This window comes from Chenopodium album, chromosome 1, assembly GCF_948465745.1.
Source record: "Chenopodium album chromosome 1, dcCheAlbu1.1, whole genome shotgun sequence".
In the NCBI taxonomy this organism is placed as follows: domain Eukaryota; kingdom Viridiplantae; phylum Streptophyta; class Magnoliopsida; order Caryophyllales; family Amaranthaceae; genus Chenopodium; species Chenopodium album.
Window position 1 is genome coordinate 62,472,689 of NC_137834.1, and position 13,456 is coordinate 62,486,144.

Here is a 13,456-nt window from a genome sequence, read left to right on the forward strand (position 1 = left end):
TTAGGGTCTTATTCTTCATCAAATAGGACTTGTAATTCGTTAAGTGTTTTCTTCTGAAGATGAGGGTTCATCTTTAGTCTCTTTATTCTTTTCTTGGTTACTAGTTGGTCTTTTAGGGAGTGTTACAGTAAACTTTTTATTTTTATCTAGATTTTCATAAGGATATTTATATTTATATGGGACAATTTTCTCTTTATTAGACGATACTTCTTTTCCAAATTGATGTCTAACTTCGTTTGTTAAAGCAAGTTGAACTTGTTTAACCTGTTCGTTTAGATCGCTTACCTTTTTATTAATATCAGTTGTGGTTATTGATATTTTATTCTCGATATTAATACAACGAGCATGTATGTTATCAACTTCCGATCTTAACTCACCAATTTGATCTACTATATAATTAAGGACTGGGCCAAAATTACTAGTATTTTCAAGAATATGATAATAATGCTTAAAATCAGGTTTCTTACACTCAGTAGAAGGTCTAGTATTCTCCAGTTTTACCTAATTATTAAATCAACTTAATTAATCTTTTAACCGTATGGCTCTGATACCAAATCACGTAGCTTAACTGTTTCTAATTTATAATAACTGTATTGTCTTCCTTAATAATAGATTTCACTTGTATAATAACTGTAGTAAAACATAATACTTAATTTTTAACACAAATACTTATTCTTTTAATATATAAGTACTACTGAAAAGATCAAAATAACACCTCGAAAACAATATTGAAGAAACATATAACAGTATTAAATTTTATTTTAACAGGCTAGAACTTAAAATAACAGTATTAAAATAGGAAATAACTTTTTTCCAACACTTAGCAAATTTTTTTTTTTCAACGGTGGTATGGACCTTCCTAGTCCCTACCTGTAACACCCCAATAATTCTCCCTTTTTAAACCACTTACTTTAAATAAAAATAGAGGAGAACCATTGGCATGTTACCGTCACGTGTTAAAACGTTAAGGCTTTATCAAAGTATTGCAGCGGAAATCCAACTTAAATCTTAAAATAATATAATTTAGAAAATCAATAAGTCAAAGCTTACAAATTGGAACCATAAAGACCCTTATTTAAAAACCAATAATCAAAATCCCAAAACATAATTAGAATAGTAAAACATAAATAAGTTTAACACAAAGAACGAATACTCTCAATCACACCAATCCCTTGACAATGCGTATGTCAAATCCCTGAACTTCACATCATCAAGCTAACATGTGCAATACTGCTCCCCAATAATACAAGTGTAATAATTGGATCATCATAGGGTCATTGAAAGGCGAAGGCCATGACCAAAATAAAACACACAAAAGCACGCAATCAGCAAAGCTGAGTACATACAAGCTACAACACACAAAATCTAGCATGCTCAACTAGTTAAAGTAAATAAATATACAACTCGAATTCATTAATCAAGACTCTACACTTAAAAAATTCAAACGACTCAACATACTTGCTAATAAATTCCAAACACTTGACTCTTTATACTTAATTTAATTAATTTAGTTTGGAGTAAGCAATAGACGAGGTTGTCCAATCCACCGAATCATTTTGGTCCCAAATGACCATTTAAAATAAAAGTTTAGCGCGATGCAAGAATGAGCGCGACTCCATTCTCACAAAGTTAGTCTAGGATCCCATCTAACTTTCATTATAAAATAAAATGTAAATACCAAAAGAGAAGAGGACATGTTGATCAAACAAACCTCGAAAAGCCACGGGCTACCACCGTGTACCCCAACCCATAATTGTCAATACTCTAGAAGTGCACGCTTTCTAGAGTTTTATTGCTCATCCATGTTTTACGTGATTACAATTTTAATTAATAGCCGACTCATTCAAGTAGACCATACGTAACAATCATATATCAATGCACTTTTAATCTTGTTTAGGACAATGATGATCACATAACAAATTGACCTTTAATTCCATTAAACTTCCAAATTATCCAAAATTGTTGAACATAGTTAACTCACCTATCCATTCGGCTTAATCCACCTTTACTCAACATACTAACAAGTCATGATTGAGTAATAAATAAAATAAATAACATCCTTGTGGAATAATTAATAAATTCATTCCACTTAAACCATTCAATTCCAATCCTTTAATAATCCAAATGTGGTTAACAAACCAATCCAATAAAATTATGCTTGTATCAACATTCCATACAAACAATTAATCCAATATAATTCAACATGTTTGCATCCATAATTCCATACAAACATAATCAATTCACCAAAACATGTCTCATAAACATAAGCACATGAATTAATTAAATGTATAACCAAACAATTTTCATCCAAGTGTTCTCTAATCATGAAACTAAGTTCTTTTCTTTGGTACCTAAACATGATACTACTTACAACGAAGTAGACATGTACGTACCTCGTGTAAACAATTCGGTTTGCCACTTAAAAACTAGAAATCACCTTCAATAAACTCCTCTCCTTAACCAAACAATAACATCTCAATCAATACCCAATCAATCAAATTTACAGCAACACTAACTTACTTTAAAACCTTCAAAATCCAAATCAAACAACACTTTAAAACCCTCCCTTTAGTTAAAATTAAAGGCTTATATATAGTTCTTTAAATTTTCTTCATAAAAACCTTAAAATACACTCTTATAAATGAAATTACAACAAGTTTAAAGTTTAATAAAAATCTTAAAATTATTTAAAAACCTCTAATAATCTCCCTTTTTAATGGGTGATTAAACCCTCTTTATAAAACATCAAAAGTAGTACTTAGGAACTATTTCCAGCACTTAAAACTTCAATAAAAAAAATATATTTATGCTTAATTAACTTTAAACATAATTAATTTTATTAATCAAACTCAAGGATAATATTTTAAGTATAAAGAAACTTCGTTAAAATCAAAAACTGCCCGAAAATCATATTTAGAGGCTGAATTTGGCCACGAGAGGGTGGTACTCACTACCAAAGGTAGTGAGTTTTTTTTAAAACGTTGTTTCCACATGGAAAACACTACTTTTTCATCAAAATCGGATGAGTTCAGAACCTGATCGGGATTAAAACGGGATTAATATTAATGAACGGAAATCTTAAAATTAAAACACGAATTTAAGTGTTCAAAACAATCTGGAATTAAGTTAAACTAATTAGTACTTATAATCACCAAAATTTCAAAACATCATTACTATAAAAGCCCTAAATCAATTGTTCATAAAAACCCTAAAATCATGATTTTCAATAATTAAAAACCCTAGGTTATAAAATTTACAAAATCTGAAAATTATGACACTTATAAAATCTGAAATTATAAAGTTTAATCATCAAAATACAATTTGATACTAATTAAATTAATTTCAAACAATAAAATCAAAACCCATAATCAATAATTATAATTACACAAATTAATAAAACTAAGGAGAAAGAAAATAAGATTAACCTTTTTGTGTGGGAAATTTTTTGGGGATTCATGGGGTATTTATAGGAGAGAATTGTAGGGTAAATAAGAAGATTGGGCCTCATAAAAATAATGGGTCGATTACAAATGGGTAGGCTTGTGTGATTGGACATAAATTGTAGAATAAAGGTGCATAAAATAATTTGTTCAAATAAATTTCGACCCAAATTAATAATTTGAAACTTTTGAAATTAAATTATGAAAAATAACAAATAAATATTATAATTAAAATAAATTTTCATTTATAAAATATTTAAAAAATAGGGGGATTACACTACCGGTACAAAATAGAGAAAAAACGAAGTTAGATGACTCTATGGCTTACATACTAAGAGGAGCTGCAACTCCAACTCCCATCTTCTCCCCTTTTCTGAAATCCATCCCAAACAGTTTTAACTGTCATAACTACTTTCTACAACCAATTTACGCGCCAATTTTCTCACCTCTTCAATCCAAACCTTATAGTCTTTCTTCATCGTTGTCATCTAGACTCAACTGTGGAGTTAGAGACCAATTCTGGTATGATAATGATTCTCCCACCAGCACTGCTGCTGCTTACGACATCCTCGGTGTCGAACCCCACTGCTCTGCTGCCCAACTCAAGGCTGCTTTCAGAGCTAAAGTAAGTGTTCATTACTTCTGTATTTTAATTGAAATGATATAATGTTTTAATTGATTAATTAGTTAGATTTGAATTGAAATGATGTGGGTTTAGGAAATGGGTTCGAGATCTTGTGAGTTATTAGGTATTAAGGTGGTTAAGAAGGCTGGCAAGCTGGGTAGTGGCGGGGTGGCTCGACTTGGGATTGGGAGCGGAGTGGCTGCGCAAGGGAGGAGGGGGGAGGAGAGACTGGGTAGAGGTTGGAAAAGAACTGGCCAATTAGAGATTGAAACTTTGGGGGTGTTTGGTTCGCAATTTTTTCTGGTATGGGGTATGGGTTTGGTCGTTTGGAATGAGTACAACCCATATCTAGTGTTTGTTTAAGAAAATTTCAAGACACCTCAGATGCACTAAATATGGGACTATGGGAGGTGGGTATGACATATCAAACTATCAGGGAGTGTTTGTTTCGGTAGGTGATATTAATTTGGAATTAGAATTGAAACCAAAGTGACATAGGACTGGAACTTGATTCGTAATGCCATGTGTTTGGTTTTGTTTGGAAATTGACATTTTGAATGTATGGTATAAGTCATACCCACCTCCCCCTTGGATTTTAGACCCCGTACTTTGATGGTTTGAAGTACGGGTTTAGAAATTGAAATTTTCATAAACAAACAAGAGGTATTAGTTTCATTCATTGTAAAACCATAATTCATTCAAAAAGTATGCAAACCAATCACCCCCCTCCCCAGAGAAATCAAATAAAAGACAAAATTCATTTCCAAACTACAACCAAATAAGAAGTTTCAATCCCAACTCACTGTGGTTTCATTCTTGATTGCGAACCCATACCACTCTGTAAACCAAAGCTTCTTTCCCCATTCATGCTTCTAAATAAGTTTCCTTAAGTCACTGAAAGGGAAGTTGAAGTAATCGTAAGCAAATCAGCTATAGTTGGAATTATTCTTGCCACTATTACAGGAAAATTGACATGAATAATCCCAAGTGTCACCCATCAAATTGAGAATGTTTTGGAATACAAGTGTAAATACTGTAAGATAATTGTATTGTAGTGGATTATTTGGATATTCAAAAACCATGTAAACAGCAACATGAGCTCAAAGATCAAGCAAGTAAAGTAAGACATGTCAATGTAATACTAGTCTGTAGTAATTCTCTTCTGTTCTTTTAATAAGTGATAGTAATACCTTTTATAAATAATTTGAGGGTCAATTAATATCTGGAACAGGTGAAGGAATTTCACCCTGATGTGAGGAGCAATCAACACAGTTCTGATTTGATGATTCGCCGTGTGATTCAAGCATATGAGGTAATCCAACTTATATTTATTTAGTGAGCTTTTATTATGTTCAAACAAGAGAGAATAATAGAAAAAATAGTGCTAAATTGGGAATTAAGTTTGCTTCCTTTTTGTTCTCCTTGTGAACTACTACCTTTGTTTGTGAAGGTCTTTAACTATTAAGCTTTTCTATTTTAGTTTCCTAAGAGCTCTTTAATTTGCTTTATTTTATTTGTGACAAACCCCAATTACTACCTTACTCCACTTACCCCACAATATCTACACATTTACACTCTTTTTTTCTTAATCCTCCCACCCTTTTTTACACTCACTCACCACATCTCCACTCTCTCTCCATTTTGCTTAATTTGTATGTAAACAGTAGTAACTATCAAGAACTTTTGGGAACAGAAGAAAAAATATTTTTGCATCAGGCATGTATGAGAGTGTAAAGGTTGCATATACATGGTTTTTGGAGTCAATTTTCTGCGCTAATGTTTATATATATTGTTCAATCTAATTCTGCATCGTTTCTTGCTTGCTCGGTACTATTTAACTGCTGACGATTAAAACTTTATAATGATGCAGATTCTCTCAAATATCAGCAGGTCAGATATAATTGAAAGGTAGAATCTTCTTGTATAATCTTATGTTTGGATATACCATATTGCCATATTGGTCTCTACCGTTGTGTTGTTGCATCTAAATTTTCTCATCGCCTACAAAATTCTTACGTTTTCGTCTGTCTTTATTGTGTTTACTTTCACACGCTTTCTTGTTACATTGTCAAATCTCTAAAATTGTTTTCTGATATTGCGGTCTCCAAATTGTGAAATGTTAGAAATATATTGAGCAGTGTTTGGACTACGAATTTTATTGTTTTCAGTACTTGTTCCTTTCTTGCCTTCTCTGAGCTGGTGATTTCCACCAACGAAGAAAACCTTTGCTCAGAAAGATAATATGCTGACTTAGCAGTGTTCTAAACAGAAAGTCTTCCTTACTTGATTGCATCAGCATACTGAGTCCTCGATCTGAACAAATTGAGGGTTTATTGGCTTATCCTCTTTGAAAAGAATCCTGGGATTTGTTTTCAGTCCTAAAAGACTATAAGTTTTGCAGGATTTCTTATATTTAGTATGATCTTTGACAGATTTCTCTTCATATGGTAGTTAATTATTCCTATAAGTTTAGCTATTTATAGTACATACTATATATATATATATTATTCTACGAGTCCTGTATTTTGCTTAATTATTTGTTTCCTAAAAAGATTTTACTGCATGCTTATTACTTGCACTCGTGTTTGCAGTGAATGTTTAGATCCTTTTGACAATCCAGAATGTGAAGCATTCAATATTTTTGTCAATGAAGTTGTGTGTGCTGGCAAAGGTACTAAAATCTTCTCTATTTCCTTGTGAACTCCAATATGAAGTAGAATTCAACATGATTAATTCTTGGTGGAACAAAATTCAGCACCTGTTTAATTGATATCATAGGCATCATTGGTAGTTTAAATGCTCATTGAATTAGGGAGCCTCAACCGATGCATAACTTTCAATTGTATATTTTTTCAATTATGTATGTATTTGTAAAAAACTATACATATTAGATTTTAATAAAGAAGACATTGAGATGGATCTAATAAGGTCACATCTGACTATATTTTTCATTAAGTATAAACGAAAAAAAAAAAATGCAATTTAAGATGAGTATGTAAATAGTAAACAGATAAACACTATTAAAATGTTGTGACTTGTGAGTAAATAAAAACGGAAAAAGTATACTTTTGCCAAATTTTCATTGGAAATATTTAATTCACTACAGTATTATATTTCTTTACTTTTTTGCCATTATGTTTCTTTGATATTCCACTTGGTCAAATATGTATATAAATTAATAAACGAAGGGGAATTGAATCAAAACTAAGCTAAAATTGTTGCATAATTTCGACTCATCACATCTCCAGTGCACTTTCTGATGTTTCCCCTCCCAACCAAAATTGATCTATTCCACCTGCATGTTACCCGAAAAGGAAACCTGGATTCACTTTTTGCTATCCATGCATTTATATTGTGTAAATAATTCCAGGTTTATTTTATCTTTAGGTAACAGGTTTCAATCTGAAATAAATCTAATATTGTCTAAGTGATGTGCTTCCTTTTTATTTGTCATTAAGCACCTTCGTTGTGTTTTTAATCTGCAATCAAATATGCACAGCTTCTCTCATTGGGAGAGACAAAGGCTATTGAAACCAGAACTTTAGACCCTCCACAGGTGGAAACCTTCAGGCAGCTAGCTGTGAAATGAATTGTATAAAAATTGGCTTTCACTTGTCTGAACAAGTTGAAGTTTTTGTAGGATGCCCATATTCATGTGTCAAACAGGCCCCTCATGCCTTTTCCTTTTCTTCACTGGGAACTGCCCGTGCAACTTATCAAGGTTTGTGAATCAGCTCAGTAAATGCCATTTATTATCAGAAATATTGTACAGAGGATCAGAAGACAAATGAGGAGAGTTAGTTGGATATTTGAGTTTTTGATATGAAACTATAATTGCTGACAGGCACAGGATATGGTGAAGATTACAGAGTCCAGATAGCTCTGGGTCAGTGCCCTAGAAATTGCATTCACTATGTTACACCTTCACAGAGAATCATACTAGAGGAACTTCTTGATTGGTAATCCACATTTGATGTTTGTATGTTTCTTGCTATATTCCATTCTCCTTGCACATGTTATGACGCATAAAACATATTTCAAAGTGAACAGATTTCTCATTGAGCAATATACTACACTCGCAAGAACTAATAATACAAGAATTAAGGAAGACAATTGTTGGATTGGTTGTAATAAAAGTGGCCAAAAGGTTAACAAGTCATAAATAATGGCTTTAGGCCATAACACTCCAAGTTTTTCCAATATAATTTTCTGAATAATTCTCTACTACTGCTCCACTGCTATTTTTATTACTCTACTATCAACATGATGTGGCATCAAGCCTTAATTGTTACCGTTGTTAGTTGTTGTCTTCTTCCTATAGGTACTCAAAAAGTCAGCTAATAAGCCGAACTCTCTTCTACTGCTTTAGTGCACTGTTCCTTGTGGTTGTTGTGGTGTGTTAGCTTAGTGCCATTGTGTTAGAGTCCAACCCCTTTTGATGTATTAGATTCCCTTTAGATGCTTTCCTAGAGTTTACTTTATGTTTTCTTAACTTGAGGTCCCATTATTGTGTTACTGTCAGTTCAGTGTTCACTAGGGATTCTCCTTGTAATCAAATTAAAGCTCTTTAGAAGGTGAATGATTAATGAAATCTTAAGCCTTCTACCAAGTGTTGCCTTGCTTTATGCTTGTTTGTTGTTAGACCTTTATAGATATTATGTCTTACTTGCATAACAGCTCCCCTCCAAACTAACTTGATGCATAAAGAACTCGTGGTTCGGACCCGCTTGTGCCCGCCTTGAAGTATCGGCCGTCTCAAGCCCCGACCACCCGTACTCTGTCGCCCAAATAGACGTGAGTCCTCCTTTGATTTTATTGCCCGCTTGTGTTGCTTTGTGCTCACAAGCCTGACAAGGGAATAATCGCGTCGTCAAACGACTATCCCTAGATCAAATACAATTTATACAACCTAAACAAACCTAATACGAGTATAAGGCAAGCATAGGGGTCGAACCACAGAGAACGGATAAACACCACCAAATGTTATCGACAATTAAGCTAGTCCGGAATAGGAGATAAATAAACTAAAGTCTAAAAATGCTAAAACAAGAAATAAAACATTAAGGGAAATGGTTTAGGTATAACATTCACTTGAACATAAACAAAGGCATAGAAATTGAATTAATTATGAACTAAACATGCTCAAATATCGAAATAAAGGGTCCAATCTAGCCGCCTTCCGGGGTCAATTGGCTTCTCCTAACATAGCCTCTATGTTTCCACATTAGAACCATATACTAGGAGGTAATATTAAATAACTATCGATAATAATGAACCTTAACTAAGTCAACTTCCGTTCCTTGTTAGCAAAGATTCACCTTTAATCAACCAACAATGTGCACTTGCAAGAAGATTAAAGAATATCAAGCATATGAAGACTTTAATCACAAATAAATCAACTCTAAACCTAGAACATGCTCAAGATCCAACTACACCACAACCATCCCTTTAATGGGGAAATTACTCACTAATCATGATAATAACAAGATTAATTAACAAATAACCAAGAATCAACATGATTAACAAGTAATACCAACAACTAAAATAATAATAAAAATAAAGCAATAAAAATAGAGGAGAGAGAGTTAGAGATTCTCATTGATTGAAGATGTAAATCAATAGAAAAGATGATCAATTTCTTCTTCAAAATCCAAGTTCAACAATGGTGAAACCCTCACTTTCTCTCTCTAAACTACCCTAACCCTAAGCTAAACCTAGAGAGAGAAGCTCTCCTAAAAACTAATTAGAGAGTAGAATAATAATGATGGATGATTCAAAAGTTAAGAGGAAATAACCCCAAAGGGGTATTTATACAAGTTAAGAAGAAAAGAAAAAAAATAAAGAAAACAAAGAAAATAAAAATAATTAAAATAATTAAAACTAAAAATAAAAAGGGAAAATAAAACCCAAATCCCATCAAACCCACGACCTTCATCATCCTTCTCCTTTCGTGGCTGCTCTAATTCAATCACCAACCATCGAGCATCATCAACCATCATCTTCACCGTCCATCATCAATCATCATCAGCAATCATCACTTAATCGCCACCGTTCGATTAATGGAAGGAATCGCAGCCGCTCAAATTCATTAATCCGTACAATCTCACACGCGAAACTCGGAGCGGCCGCTCATACTCATCGGAGCGTCCGCTCTGATCTTCTGCCTCAAATTGGTGAAATTGAACCAAGAATGGAGCGGCCGCTTCAGAGGAGTGAGCGTCCGCTCTGAAGGGTATTGCGAATTGAGATGAATTGGAGCTATGGGTTGCGGGCTGCTCTGATTTGGGGCTGCTGCTGTGTGCGGCAGCTTTGCTTGGTGGTGATGCGAGGGAACGGTGGTAGCAGGGAGCAGCTCAATTGCGGCTGTGAGTTGCGGGTTGGTTGACGGTTGGAGTGCGTGGTTGCTGCTGTGATTATTGTTGTTGTTGAGTGCGTGAGGAGCAGGGGAAGGTTAAAGATGGTGGATGACGGTGGCTGGTGGTAATTGGTGGTTGTTGCGGGGGTGATTGGTGATGGTGGTGGCTGTTCGCAGGTGAGTTGGTGATAGTTGCGTGAGTGATTGCTGGTGGTTGTGTTCGTTGCTGTTGTTGGTGGTTGTGGGGTTGGTGAGTGAGAACGGTGGCGCGGGTGAGTGAATTGGTAATTGATTGTGGGTTGTTGCGTGAGTGTGAATTGTTGGGAAAGGATTGTGAATTGTTGGTGGGTGTGAATTGTTGCTGCTGGTGTGTGAATTGGAGCAGGGGGTTTTGATTTCTGGTTTGCGTGAGAACAGGGGAGATGGAGCAGGGGAATTGGTGTTTAGTTGGTGTGGTGGAGGATAGGAGATGGTGGGGTGAAGGTTAAGGTGGGCAACAGTCAGCAGCTAGCAAAGAACTGCACACACATCGACTTGTTCCCGAGTTCCGAACTCACTTGACATGAAACCCGGGACCCTACACACAAAACCGAGGAAGGAATTGGAAAAAGAATAAGAATAAAATACAATGAAAATAAATAGAGGATGAAATAAAATAAAACCAAGACAAATAAAATAAAATAAATAAAATAGAAATAAATAAAATAAAATAGGAAAATAGACTAAAACTAATAAAATAAAGAAAATAAACTAAAACACTCCACAATAACCAAATTAAACTAGAAGCTTTATTAAAGAGAAAACAAGAGAATAAAAGGTAAAATAAGGGAAAATAAACACGAAAATAACCTAAACACTACCCCTAGGAGTGACATAAATATCACTTATCAAAGCCCCTCTTCCGCCCAAGGCTAGCGTTCATGCCACCAAAAGGCTAGAGCGCGCCGCATGTTTCGAGGTCCAAACTCCCGGATCGTGACAGTTGGTATCAGAGCCAAGTTCAAACCTCGTCGCAGCAACCCGTGTAGGCACCGAAGATGGAATTCGTAGAGGAAAGACTCGGTTGGCTCGAGACGAAAGAGGACGAATGGTCCCAACTGCAAGTCGTTGTGCACGAGCAAGCCGAGCAAATTGTGAAATTGATAGAAGATAGAGATGCTTTTCGTGAACAATTGCAATTTGTTCAAGGACAAGCCGATGAAGCACTTGAGAAATGTGCTACCCCTAATGCGCGCTGTGGGCTGAGACGCGGTGCAGCAAAGATCAAGCCGCCCAAACCTTGCGACTACAACGGCGCCAGAGATGCCAAAGAAGTAGACAACTTCCTCTTCGACATGGAGCAGTACTTCCGAGTATGTTAATTGAGTGACGATCAGAAGGTGGATGCTGCCATCATGTACTTGTCCGACGATGCCAAGCTTTGGTGGTGCACCAAGCACGCAGACATCGAAGCAGGAAGAATCAATATTGATACATGGGCGGAGTTCAAAGAGGAACTCAAAGAACAATTCTACCCCGACAACACAACCTTTGTTGCTCGGATGAAGTTGTTGGAGTGCCGCCAGAAGGGCTCTCTTCGCGACTATGTGAAGGAATACTCGGCGATAATGTTGGACATCACAAACATGAACGAGAAAGATCGTGTGTTCAACTTTGTCGATGGGTCAAAGGAATGGGCGCAACGAGAGATTTTAAGACACAAAATTGATACCCTCGCTGCTGCCATGTGTGCTGCTGAGAGATTGATGGACTACTCAGTCTAGAAGGGCCGCCAGTCCCAGAATGATTCAAGTGGGACGTCAACACGCTCTAATAGCTCGACTCCAAACTCTCCAATGGGTACAGAGAACGGCTCTCAAGTATAGTCTAACACTATCAATACATATCAGAGAAGAAGTGTGGGTGGGAGGTGATGCGCAGAGAACAACATCAACCCCTCCCACAACTCCGGAAACTCTAAGGCCGGCACGTCCTCAGCAAATACTAAGCTGTCGAACTGCATTCTTTGTCGAGGCCCACACAAATGGTGGGAGTGCGAGCATAAAGAAGAGCTTGACAAGATCCAAAAGAGATTGTCATCCATGTCCATGTAAGAGTCCCCAGATGAGAAAGAGACTAGCAGAGACAATATTCAGTTCGAAGAATGGGTGGGATCTACAGGATGAGCTCCATGAGAATGATTGCCCCAGAAGAACCAGAAGTCCGATACCTACCGACAATGCGAGTGATGGATCCAGAGAAGAAGACGACATCAAAGAAACAAGCTCGCACCAGAGACACCCAGAAGCGGGAGATAAAGCCCAGTGAGTCGGCAACATCCAAGATACACCCCCGCTAAACCCACTCGGTTCGAAGTAAAGAGCGACGAGCCCAGAGACACCAGAGAGACACAGAGGAGAACCTCCCAAGAGAGGGAAAACAATGGTCGAGTAAACAACGAAGGTCACGTGTAGGGGATCACAAAAACAATGGTAACCCAAGAGGCACCGACCACACATTAAAGCTCACCACCAATCTCAAGGAAGCAGTTCCCCAACAGATTATCATGGAAGCAACTTGTTTTGGGTGTTTTTTGTCCCTCGGGAGAGTTACAACACGAAGACTGATCCGGGATGAGCTTTACCTGCAAAGCAAACTGAGACACCTGTTGGGTGGTGCTCCGCCTCCGACGGTCAAGTTAGTAACTTGAAAAGGAATAAAGAGTACGGAAATTTAGGTGGGTATCTGCTTGGATTCCAAGCTCAGGTGTTTCTCTGATGTGAGAGAATGCAATTGTAATAAATGGTAAAACGTGTCCTCAAAATGAGGGACATCTCCCTATTTATAGGGTCTTGGGGAATTGCCCCTGATTAGGTCACTGAACCCTAATCATTGGTGGGCTGCGCCGTTTTTCGGCGTTCTCGGGATTTGGGCCTGAAGGCCGCCTTTTTCCCTAATTATCTGGAATGACACGTGTCGAGCAGGGATTGGTCCACTTTGGGCCATCATGAGGCTGACACGTGTCATCCTCTGATTGGACCACATGGCGGGGTAAAA

General features: G+C 36.4%; 1 protein-coding gene across 6 annotated transcripts in view; it reads left to right on the top strand.

The window, feature by feature from the left end:
• Positions 1–3,738: 3,738 nt before the first annotated feature.
• Positions 3,739–13,456, top strand: part of LOC145594229 (chaperone protein dnaJ C76, chloroplastic-like) — a 31,922-nt gene continuing 22,204 nt past the window's right edge. For 3 of the 6 annotated variants that reach the window (XM_081650586.1, XM_081650716.1, XM_081650634.1), the window contains exons 1-6: positions 3,739–4,065; positions 5,297–5,377; positions 5,936–5,973; positions 6,657–6,736; positions 7,706–7,786; positions 7,910–8,024. In XM_081650586.1, the coding sequence (XP_081506712.1) occupies positions 3,760–4,065; positions 5,297–5,377; positions 5,936–5,973; positions 6,657–6,736; positions 7,706–7,786; positions 7,910–8,024 (701 nt within the window). In that variant the 5' untranslated portion in view covers positions 3,739–3,759. The other 3 variants (XM_081650672.1, XM_081650765.1, XM_081650835.1) reach the window with 3 other exon arrangements.